The 12500-nt window shown below is 35.6% G+C and overlaps 1 protein-coding gene across 17 annotated transcripts in view; it reads left to right on the top strand.

Moving 5' to 3' along the window:
- brp (ELKS/RAB6-interacting/CAST family member bruchpilot) overlaps positions 1-12500 on the top strand; it is a 696927-nt gene that overhangs the window by 501622 nt on the left and 182805 nt on the right. For 8 of the 17 annotated variants that reach the window (XM_076211499.1, XM_076211480.1, XM_076211488.1 and 5 more), the window contains 2 exons: positions 4131-4202; positions 4757-4853. In XM_076211499.1, coding sequence (XP_076067614.1) covers positions 4131-4202; positions 4757-4853 — 169 coding nt within the window. Of the gene's footprint in view, positions 1-4130; positions 4203-4756; positions 4854-8129; positions 8186-12500 lie in introns of all 17 variants that reach the window. The other 9 variants (XM_076211493.1, XM_076211495.1, XM_076211496.1 and 6 more) reach the window with 3 other exon arrangements.

Genomic DNA, 12500 nt, shown 5'->3' on the forward strand with positions numbered 1-12500 from the left:
TGTCCTCTCAAACCTTTCAGCACAAAATTCCATAGCGTTTGTGTATTTATTTTGTTATATATTATATATTATGGACCACGAGGTTTTTCATTTTATCTATTTATTTATTTATTTATTCATATTTTTATTTATTTTTTGTAAATCTCCACGAGATTTTTCATTTCATTTATTTATTTATTTATTTCATATTTTTATTTATTTTTTGTAAATCTCCTTTGCTATGAACTTAAAGAAAATGAAAAGATATAATGAAATCACAAAATTCCATAGCGTTTGTGTATTTATTTTGTTATATACAGGCCTAGTTATGGACCACGAGATTTTTCATTTTATTTATTTATTTATTTATTTATTCATATTTTTATTCATTTTTTGTAAATCTCGTTTGCTATGAAATTAAAGAAAATGAAAAAAACTTAATGAAATTATGGAATGATTTTGCATATACACTTCATACGTTAAAGGCTACTAAAGATCATAAATGCCCATTAAAATCTACCGGCAATTAACTCAGACATTCGAATAAATGTATGTGTGTTATCTCAAACTTTTATTTTAGTATCGTGTTCATTAACGAAACTCCCAAAAGGGAATTCTTGACCAACATAAACTAAAAAAAAAAAAAAAAAAAAAGATAAGCAGAAAGTTAAACTGGGGACTGACAGCTAGTTGGCAGTCAAGAAGATTTAGGAAAATCAAAAACAGGAATGTGTTATTGCAGTAGAAATTCTTTGAAAAAAAAAACAACGAACGGGGACGTACCCAGTGAATGGAGACTAGTAAATACTATTTGTATAATATCTTACTAACTCCGCTGGTTTTCAGGCCCCTTGGTAAACCATAACAGATTTTGAAACGTCTCGCCATGTCTGTCGATCCTGTGCCACCTCCTTCCATTCTCTTGGTTCCATTCCTCATATCTGCACGTCTTGATCAACACATCTCCTCCTTTAATCTCGAAAAAGTAAAAAGTTAAATCCACAAACTGCGGCGCAAGCATTAATCGACTGTCACACCTACGCGACTCAGACGAGTTCGTTTGAATAGAAACGACTTTGGTTACAATTTCATATTTTTCGAATCTCCAAATGTCAAATCATATTTGCGTCGTATATTGAGAAGCAGAATGACGAAGATAAGTTAAACCTAGAATACGAATATTAGACACATTGGTGAATTGTAGACTTAGGGAAGTCTAGAATATTGTAAGCGAGGTCGTCTCCCAGCTGTTCAAATTCACATCATTTGGTGAGAATCTTGAATATGTCACAGGAAGAAAGATGAACAATCTTAAGGGATCCCACTGAACATCACATGAAAATTAACATCCTGAAAGATGTCAGTAAGTTTAGTTTCAGACACAAAGGCTTTCCCACTGTTAATTTCTATCTTTACAATGTAGCCGTCTCAGACAAAGAAGTTATTGTATTTGGATTCTGGAAAGAAAATTGATTGTGTCCCGCATCGAAACGTATTCCCTAAACACTCGCTCCGTGTAATGAGAAGTAAGCTACCAAGTTGGATAATGATGATTGAAAGTTGATAAAGAAAAGGATAAAGAGGAGAGAAGGGAATGAAGAAGGAGACGAAAAAGATAAGGTGAGGAGGAAGAATTGGAGGAGGAACAGGAGGTGAAAGTAAAAGAGCCGTAGCAGAAGAAGAAAAGAGAAAGAAGAGATTAGGAAAAGAAATAAGGGAAGTAGAAAAGTAGGAGGAGTATCGGAAAAGAGGAGTAGAAGAAGAAAATAAGAGGAAGAGGAGTAGAACGAGAAGGAGGGGGAACAAGAAGAAGAAAGGCTGAAGCGAAGTATATGAGAATAGAATGAGAAAAGGTGAGGATGGTAAAAACGAGGCATAGAAGGAAGGCAGAATAACAAGAATAATTAGACGTGTAACTATGTGAACAACAAAGGGAATGATTGTATATGTATACATGTATACACAAACAAGCAGAGAATTTGTATGTAGTTTAAAGTCACCCCTTCACATGACACGTTTTCCGAAACACCCCCGCCTTTTAAATTTTCGTTTACAACCTAGTTCATATCCGACACACTGACGTTGGACCCCATTGAGGGACACCGGACCATATTTAGAGCTCTAAGGTCGAGTTGGAAGGGCAATCCTATACCATTTTCGTCCTTCACACCAACAGATATGATCTCATTGGGCCTTCAGTCGAGGTCTTGAGACATTATTGTGAGCTCACTTCGGGTGAGAGGGATAGTCGAGAGGAGATTTTTGTCTAAGTCGAACGGAGCCTGGTGTGTCCTTCCCCTCCGCAGTGAGACAGAGTACGCTCGTACAACTGTCCTATCTCCTTTAATAACCCCAACGCCTTCCAACGCAACATCGCTAACCTTCAATGTTTACTTTTTTTTGTTATATCTAATATTCTAAAGCTGGGTTTGGTGAATGTCATGTAGTAAAGTAATGAGAAAGTGCTTTCCAACGCAACATCGCTAAGCGTCAATATTTACTTTGGTTTGTTTTCTTATATATTTCACTCTAAATCAGGATTTGGTGAATGTAATGTGATGAAATAATAAGGAAGTGGTAGTGGGAGAAATCATTATTAGCTTTCCATGTTCAGATGGTGATATCCAGAGATGTTGGAATAAGTAATTTGTCAAGTATGGTATTCATACCTTTTCTTAACTCATTCGCGATTAACCTTTTGCAATACACCATACTCCCTCAGATCTAAAAAAGTTTTATTATACCTATTTATATATAATAAACATATAAAGTAGTTAAGTGAATAAATTAATAAAAAAAAATCTATTAGCAAAAAAAAGTGGCATGGATCAGTGATACAAATCTAGCTGGGAAACTAGACTGATTCAGTTACTGAAGCCATGTATGTCTTAGACCCTATTTACACTACCGGTTTGAACCGCGCGGAAACCACGGCGGTACCGCATAGTCAAAGAAGAACTGCTCTGCTGTGTGTGAACGCGTCCATTGACTTACGTTGTAATTGAACAGCCGCGGTTGAAACCGCTAGTGTGAACAGGCCCTTACTCCATTGGGTATCAGGACTGTAGTCCCATCACTCTGCGTCTCCAGGGCTTTCTCTCTCTAGTGTAGGCCTTATGGTCTCTTGCAGTCTCCTTCATTCTGAAGTTCTTCTTATATCCTCATGCCTTTCCAGTTTTGAAAGTCAGGAGCAAATTGGAGCATATCGTCCCCACCGCCATCAACCTATCTGTCCTTTGATCTTCCCAAGTGACAATTACACCAAGTCGTCTATTCATTGCCATTCTTGGTATACAATGTTCCATCATTCTAGCGCAATGTCTCCCCCCCCCCTCTTCTTTCGCAGACAACGCCCTGCAGCAATCGCTGTCTCGGCTGTTTTCGAGTTTAGAAAAAAATATATATACTGTATATATGCATGTATATATATATATGTATATATATATGTATATATATATGTATATATATATATATTACATATGTATATATGTATACATATATATACGTGTGTGTGTGTGTGTGTGTGTGTGTGTGTGTGTGTGTGTGTGTGTGTGTGTGTGTGTGTGTCAGCCACTTTGTAAACATAGCATTTACTGGCCACCATGCCCCTTTCTTCCCCTCTTCCCCTCCTCCTCCTCCATCACCTCTTTCTACTATTCAACTTCTACTCCTTTTCTCCCTCAGCTACTATTTCTCACCTCATTTCATAACCCTTTATTTTTCATCTCACACACACAAAAGGAAAACGTTAATACAGCGTTCAGGTAAAAATTGGTGGAAAAGGTAGAGACATAAAGAGAAATTAAAAAAAAGTGTGGGAAATTGACACAGGGAACTCGCCTCCAACGGAAGAAAAAAAAAAGAAAAATTATCAGAGCGGAAATTCACGATAATGGCATGAATTATAATAATAGTAATAACATTGATAACAAATAATAATAGTAGTAATGATAATATTGATATTAATATTAAAATGATAATACTAATAATATTGATATGATTATTGACATCAAAATTTTTGTCATTATGACATATGGAATTATGTCATGACACAAAAACTTATCGGAAGACTAGCCTGCATAAAGGATTTGATATAATACAGTATATACTGGAACGACCAGGCCGTGAACTAATTAGTTCCATTTTTGAAGGGTCGTCGTGACACGAGGGTACGACCTTCGTCTTATAATAAGCAAGAAGCTCAGGCGAGGATTCGAATCACAGTAGGAGACATTAATATTTTTAATAATAATGTTGATAATAATAATAATAATGATGATGATGATGATGATGATAGAGATAACAGTAAGAGTAATAACAATAAAAAAGGTGATGATATTTAGTATGATAATTATAACGACAACAATGATATATGAAAAAAGAAATAATAGTAACCATAATAATGATATTCATCTTAGTAATAAGGATAAAGTCACTTATATTAGTCACGATACAAAAAGTAATCACAATAACCTATGAACAAATTCAGCCGAAATAAGAAAGCAGCATAAGAAAGTAGGATAATCACCCACTTGTAAAAAATGATAATAATAATAATAATAATAATAATAATAATAATAATAATAATAATAATAATAATAATAATAATAATAATAATAATAAAAGACAAAATAAAATAGAATAAGATAATAAAACAAGATAAAACAAAATAAAATAAAATAAGATAAAACGAAATAAAATCAGATAGGATAAAATAAGATAAGATCAAATAAGATAAGATCCATTGACAACATCCTACCCCTTTCTCTTCCCACAGGAGTTGGAACTCCGTATCGAGACTCAGAAACAGACGTTAGCGGCTCGGGACGAAAGCATCAAGAAGCTCCTCGAGATGCTGCAAGCAAAAGGAATCGGTGAGTATTAGACCAGCAGCGGTGACCGTGGAAGTGCGGCTACTGTTCCTGATGTCAACCAGCTGTTTGTCTAATCAGATACATGTCTGTGTTCATATGTTTGTGTATGTATATGCATATGTATAAGTATATGCATATATATATGTATGCGCATATGTACATACGTATAGGTAGACATATACATGTTTATGTATACATATACTGCATATATATGTATTCATATAAATGAATGTATATGTATACATGTGTATATATACATACATGTATATATGCATATACACAAATTTATATATAGATATGCATATATATATATATATATATATATATATATATATATATATATATATATCGTATTTTCCTATATCTCATGTGATCACCTATTGTTTGTTATCGTTATCCAGTAATGATTATAATTTCTTCCTTCACACATTACCACTACCTGTTGTTAGGATCAACATACAGAGGTGTTCATATCACATACTCTTTTAATTCGGTGACTCACTGAACAGATATTGCGGTGATTCCATGACTACTTATAGTAATTTAGGTGGAGGAGGATGTTTTTTTGGAGTAATTGGGTTTTAGTCTAACGCCATCGTTTAGACTGAAGATCCGGCCCGTAGTTGAATATAATCGTCTAAATCACTAGTGAGAAATGTAGTGACACATTTGTAAATCACAACTAACACCACAGTCGGTACTACTGAAGAGGGTTGCAGTTAGCAATCGAAATATGTAGTTTTGCTTACTCAGCTCAGTTTGGTTTTACAGAAGAGGATTGCAGTTAGCAATCGAAGTATATAGTTTCGCTAACTCAACTCTTTATGGTTCTACTGAAGAGGGTTGCAGTTAGCAATCGAAATAAATAGTTTTGCTTGCTCAACTCTTTCTTTCGTCCGACTGTGGTGTTAGTTACGATAATCGTCTAAGTTTGTGATAGATCTGTAAGGTGTTCCACCGAATTAAAAGGGCTGGATAACCACGAATATCGTGGTTAAATGACACTGATGGATCATTTGTATAGTTTGCGTACCTCACTCGGAACCTGAGACAAGAGACACAGCATGGGCAACCCTCCTTGATTCACGAGACGTCACGTCGCGTCGTCGTTCTTCCTCTCTTCGCCGCGCTTAACTACATGTTAGGAAGGTTAATTAGGCCAATTAAAGTCCTATGTACAATACTTGTCCATTATACATTTGCACTACAAGGACCGTGAGATCTCCTTAGACTCTTAGAGTATAGATGCAAGGCAAGAATTGGTTTACCAATAGGGTGGTCAACGAAATGGAGTAGACTTAGTAACCATGTAGTGAGCTCTGAAACTATCGGTTGTTTTAAGAAACGGTTAGACAACTTTATGGATGGGGATGACAGGTGGTCATGGACATGGAACTGCCTAGTGTAGGCCTTATGGTCTCTTGCTGTCTCCTTCATTTTAATGTTTTTATGTTCTGACGCCTGAATCCCAGGGAGGGATTTCGATAATTATACAAGCGAGCGGGTTAGGGCGTCGCTACCTGCGGCGGAGGTCAAGGTGATGGCGGTTCGAACTCTGCCACCGGCGAGTTGGAGCAAGGGCATGGCTCATTAAATTTTACGCTACAAAGTCCTCTGTAAGGGTGTATTGTCTTAGTCTCCTGATAGGGTGGAATTTCGTCACGTAAAACGGAATTGTCATCATCATATATAGATAACAATGTCTAATTCTGTTGACTTTCGGCACTGTATTGAATCAATGATGTTTATCGAAGTGTTTAGATATTGCTTAGATAGTGAGGACAAATTGGACATTGAAATATCCTGTCAGACGGTGAAATAACAGTCATGAATTTCTTAGCGTGGAGAGAAATGAAAGATAAAAAGATACATTTCCTTTGTATTTTCATGGTTTGACGACTCATTTCTCACCCTTCAAAAGGAAAGAGAGAGAAGAGAGAAAAAGAGAGAGGAGAGAAAAAGAGAGAGGAGAGTGAAAGAGAGAGGAAAGAGAGTGGGGAGAGAGAGACAGAGAGAGAGAGAGGGAGAGAGGGGAAGAAACATACAGAGGTGGAAAAAATACATTAAACACAAATACATGCGGATTATATGAATGAATAAATCACGTATAACAATCTATACGAAGAACAGCAGGACATAGCTTCGAGAAGGTAGAAATCGAAAACGTGTCTCTTGACTCTCTCGTCCGAGTGATTTACGTAGACTTTTATATATACACAAATATATCATCGCTAATGTGTGTGTATATATATGTATATATATATATATATATATATATATATATATATATACATACACACGTGTATGTATGTATATATATATATATATATATATATATATATATATATATACATATATATAATATATATGTGTGTATATATATATATATATATGTATATATTTATATGTATATATATATATATATATATGTATGTATATATATACATATATATACCTATATATATAGCTATATATATATATATATATATATATATATATATATGTATATATATATATATATATATATATATATATATATATATATACATAAGTGTGTGTGTGTATGTATATGTATGTGTATGTATACAGATGAATGAATATATGTATATATATATATATATATAAATATATATATATATGTACGTATATATATATATATATATATATATATATATATATGTTTGTATGAATATATATGTATATATATGTATGTATGACTATATATATATATATATATATATATATGTATATATATATGTATACTGTGTGTGTATACATCTATATAATAACGTACGCACTTAAACATATACATTTACACACACACACGCACACAAAAAACGCACACACACACACAAAGACAAACGCACACACGCATAAAACACACACACAACTAAATAGATACAGACACACACACACACACACACACACACACACACACACACACACACACACACACGTATATATGTATTCATACACATATTTGTATGGTTACATATATAATTTATATAATTTTAATTGTTTAAGAATACACCTCTGCTTCAGTTATTTTATTCTATTTGCATTCTTATGTGTAGGCTTAATAGTATGTCTAATACAAAGGTAATTAACCATTTGTTTCTCCCACCTTCACATAATGTGCTCTACGTGGCTTTCCTAGGGCAGTCAAGTGATGATAAACTCGTACCTTTCCTCCTTTCTTCTCCTCCTCCTCCTCCTCCCCGTCGTCCCTGAGTGGACCTCCTCAAGTGTATGTTGCAAATGTTGCTTATGTTGCAGGAAAAGAGGAGGAGCGAGCCATGATGCAGCAAATGCAAGCAGTGTTTCAAAAACAGGTGCTCATTCTCATATACTTTAAACTCACCATTAATTTTCATTATTTTTTGGTCCTTTTTTTTCCTTTTACCACTCTTGTATTTCCTATTTATCATTGTATCTCCTGTCCTCCTTCTTGCGCGGAGATGTAGCAGCTGATTTGGCCAAGGCGGGACTGTGGCGGTGGACGTGTTGTGGTCAAGCAGTGTGGTCAAATGGCGACACTGGAAAATGTTTCCAGGAGTCACGTGGGCTTTGGAAAACAAAGAAGTGTGGCGGATCCCAAAAGGAGGTGGCTTAAAGCGGCACCTGGACGATCATTATTATTGCGCAATATTCCGTATTCTACAATATTATTGGCGGTGTAGGGATGGTATTGAAGACTGACAAAATATATTGTAAACATCAAAAAATGACACAATATATTGAAGACATCAAATACCATTGCTACACTATTAGTGATATTGTACTATACGGAATATTGCGCAATAATATTGATTGTGTAGGACCCGCGTAAGAGAGGTTGTTGTGTTGATATAAGACCGAAGGAGATCGAAGATTCTTGGGAGGTGAGGAAGGAGGGGGGTTGCTTTTGGAGGCAATTGAGGAACGTGGACTCTTTGGAGAAAAGGAGAGCTTTGGAGGTTCTTTGTAAAAAAGGGAGTTTTGGAGGTTAAAGTTTCTTTTAGAAGGATGTTTTATGTGGAGTAACGGTTCCTCAAAGACTATTGCAAGTCAAAGTGATTTTTCAAGGAACTAGTGGCTTGAAGAAATGGTTTGTCATTTACATCGTGGGAAAACGAAGATGTCGCGACGTTTTAGAGCATATGGGGGATTCTGTGTGTCTTTGTGATAGGATGCTCAGGAAGACATGGGTGGCTGAAGACACAATGAAAGTAAGAGTATATATATGTATATATATGCATATACATATGTGTATATATACATATATATATATACATACATATATATACATACATATATATATGTATTCGTGAAGTAAGGAAGCAGGTTTTCTTTGATGCATGTAGAATTAAATACGACAGCATTCTGACAATTGTTAAACTTTTTATTAATGTTTTCTATTTGTCTTATCAACTTTTTTCCAGTTGTAGGGTGAGCTGATACAAGTTCTCCAAAGTTTTCCATTTGATATTCTCGAGCTTTCGTCTTCAAAGAGACATCATCAGGATTGACAAAATTTCTGCAATCCTTATTTGTATTCATTATTGCAGAAATTTTGTCAATCCTGATGATGTCTCTTTGAAGACGAAAGCTCGAGAATATTAAATGGAAAACTTTGGAGAACTTGTATCAGCTCACCCTACAACTGGAAAAAAGTTGATAAGACAAATAGAAAACATTAAGAAAAAGTTTAACAATTGTCAGAATGCTGTCGTATTTAATTCTACATGCATATATATATATATATATATATATATATATATATATATATATATTTATATATATATATATACATATATATATGAAGAGGAACAACTAAATTAATGGTAAGAAGAACAGTAGTTAAAGAAAGAACAGGAGAAGGGAGAATAAGAAGAAAAAGAAAAAGAAGAAAAAGAGGGAAAGCTAAAAGACAAGAATAGAGGAAGGAAGAGGTAGAGCGTGAGTAAGAAGAAAGTAAAGATAAAAGAATAAGTGAAGGAGGGGAGGAAAAGGAATAGAAGGAAGTGGAAGAGGAGGTCAAGGAGAAGAAGGGAGAGAGGGAAGAATAGGACTTCTTTAGAAGATGGGAATGAAAATGGGAAAAGAAAGCAGTTGTAATTTGGGTAAGGTTATTAAGGCAAAAGGTAGGAGTTGGGGTAAGGTTATGGGTAAGCGTATGGGTAAGGGGTAGGAGTAGTATGGGAAAGGATTAGTTTAGGGTTATTTTTAGGGGTAAGGATAGATGTAGGGATAGGGGAAGGGATAAAGGGTAGGAATAGTATAGGAGAGGACTATTGGTAGGGCTAGGTTTAGGGGTAGAGGTAGAGATAGGGGTTAAGTGTCAGGGTTACGAGTAGAAGTAGGGGTAAGATTAAGGGTAGTTAAAAACTGATGTGAGGGAGACGGGGAGGGAACGTGGAAGAGAATGTTATGATGTTCTGTAATCCAGACAGCTCTTTTGTCTTAGTGATATACAAATGTATTTTGGTTTTGTCCTTATGTTAGGCCATTTTATTCACATCAGGCATGGATCCGGGTTGAAGGGATTTACCATTGTGCTGCGTTTTTCATGTACAGTGTTTGTTTACACTGCTGTCATTTGATTTTATTCAACAAAGTAAAACTCCACAGTCGAAAGAACTAACCTCCCAAAACGTTCCTTTGTTTTTTCTTTCTATATTCTCTTCTCCTTTCCCCTACTCCTCCTTTCCTTCCTCTTCAATTCTTTTCTATTTTTCATTTTTTCCTGAAATAATTTTTCGTATTGCTTATTCCACTCCTTGACTTCATTTTCTCTTTTTTTACATCTTTTTCTTCCTTTCCACCTTCTTTCTCTTTATCATCTTTCGTGTTAACTTTTCCCGTCCATTCTACTCTTTATTTTTTTATTTTCGTCTAATTACTTTGCTTTCCTTCTTTGTGTTTAAACTTAGTGTCTTCTCATTATCCTCCTTCCTCTCTTCTCATTTCTATTTTTCCTTGTTAATTTTTTCTTAGTTTTCTTCATTCTTGTTCTTTTGTTCTTTGTGCCTGTGTTCTTCTGTCTTGCCTTTATCTTTGTTCTTCTATTTGTTTTTGTCTTCTTACCCTTGTTATAGTCCCCGGGATGCCTAGCGGGTCAGAAGCAAGAACAAACGCATGTTATCTAATACGAGTGGCCACACCGGACGCGGGTAGCGGCTTCCCTCCAGGCTTATCCGTTACCTGCGTCCGGTATGGCCACTCGTATTAGATAACATGTGTTTGTTCTTGCCTCTGACCCGCTAGGCATCCCTCTACCCTCTAAGCAAACCGCGTGCAGTGTGGACGCATCCTAACACTCATCTCTTGTCGTCGAATACTGCCTCCTCTTTCTCGTCTTTATCCTCTCCTTACTCTTCCTCTTTCTCATTTTTGTCGTAATCTACTTCCTCTTCTTTCTCCTTTACTTCCTCTTCTTCCCTCTCCTCTTCCTCCTCTTTTTCCATTCGTCCTCTTCCATTAATTTCTCTTTCTCCTTTTCCTCAGTCTACTACCTTTTCTCGTTTCCTCCACTCCCTTTCCCTCTTCTCCTCTTCCTTTTACTCTTCCACATACTCCTCTTCCTCCTCTTCTTCCTCCTCCTCCTGCTTCATCTCGTCTTTGTACTCCTGCTTACATCTTCCTTCACAACAACTCCACGTGTCTACTCCCTTCTCCGTTACTCCCACTTCTCGTTTCTGAAGCCGCCACTGATGCCCAATCCACAGCCACCACAGCCACCAGCGACGCCGCTAGAATGCCTGTAGACGTGCCAGGCCCCACAGAGGAGGCCAGAGGACGTGTGTGATGGGGAAACAGAAGGGAGGAATAAAAAAAAAAAAAAAAAAGCGTCATTACCAAAGTATATTTGTCACATTAGATATCGCCGGTTAGATTTTTTTTTTTTTCAAATTTACAAAGTCATTATTCACCTGTAATGGTTCGTGTCAGTGATTGCGTACGCTTTCGAAAATGAATGATGAATGTAAAGGATAGGATCTTCGTTTTAGACGTTGGATTGCGTTTTTTTTCTTCAGAATTTGGTACTTTTAATTGTTACTCTTTTCTACGATCAACCCAGTCCTTATTTTTCCTCATAATTATTATCAGTAAAACCATCATGATCATCAACACCATCATCATCGTCATCATCGTCATCGTCATCATCATCATCATCATTATCATTATTATTGTCAATATTATGGTTATTGTTTTTATTATTTTTATTATCTTCAATATTTCTGATATTCTTATTTTTTATTATCTTTTTATTGTTATTATCATTATTATCATTTTATTATTTCTATCATTTCTTTTTTCATCATCATCATCAACATCATCATCATTACCATTATCATTATTATCGTCACCATCATCATCAGCAGCAACAACAACAACAACAACAACAACAACAGCAACAACAACAGCAACAACAACAACAACAACCAAAATTACCGCCATCATTACTACCAGAACCACCACCAATATCACTACCATCACAACGACCACCGCCAATATCACCACCATCACCACCACAACGACAACCACCACCATTATCACCACCACCACAACGACCACCACCACCACCACCAATATCACCACCATCATCGTTATTACTATCATCATCATCATTATTATCATAGTTATCAATTAATTGGTTTTACCATC

This window comes from Oratosquilla oratoria, chromosome 28 (genome assembly GCF_046742065.1).
Source record: "Oratosquilla oratoria isolate Oo_2021 chromosome 28, ASM4674206v1, whole genome shotgun sequence".
Taxonomy (NCBI): domain Eukaryota; kingdom Metazoa; phylum Arthropoda; class Malacostraca; order Stomatopoda; family Squillidae; genus Oratosquilla; species Oratosquilla oratoria.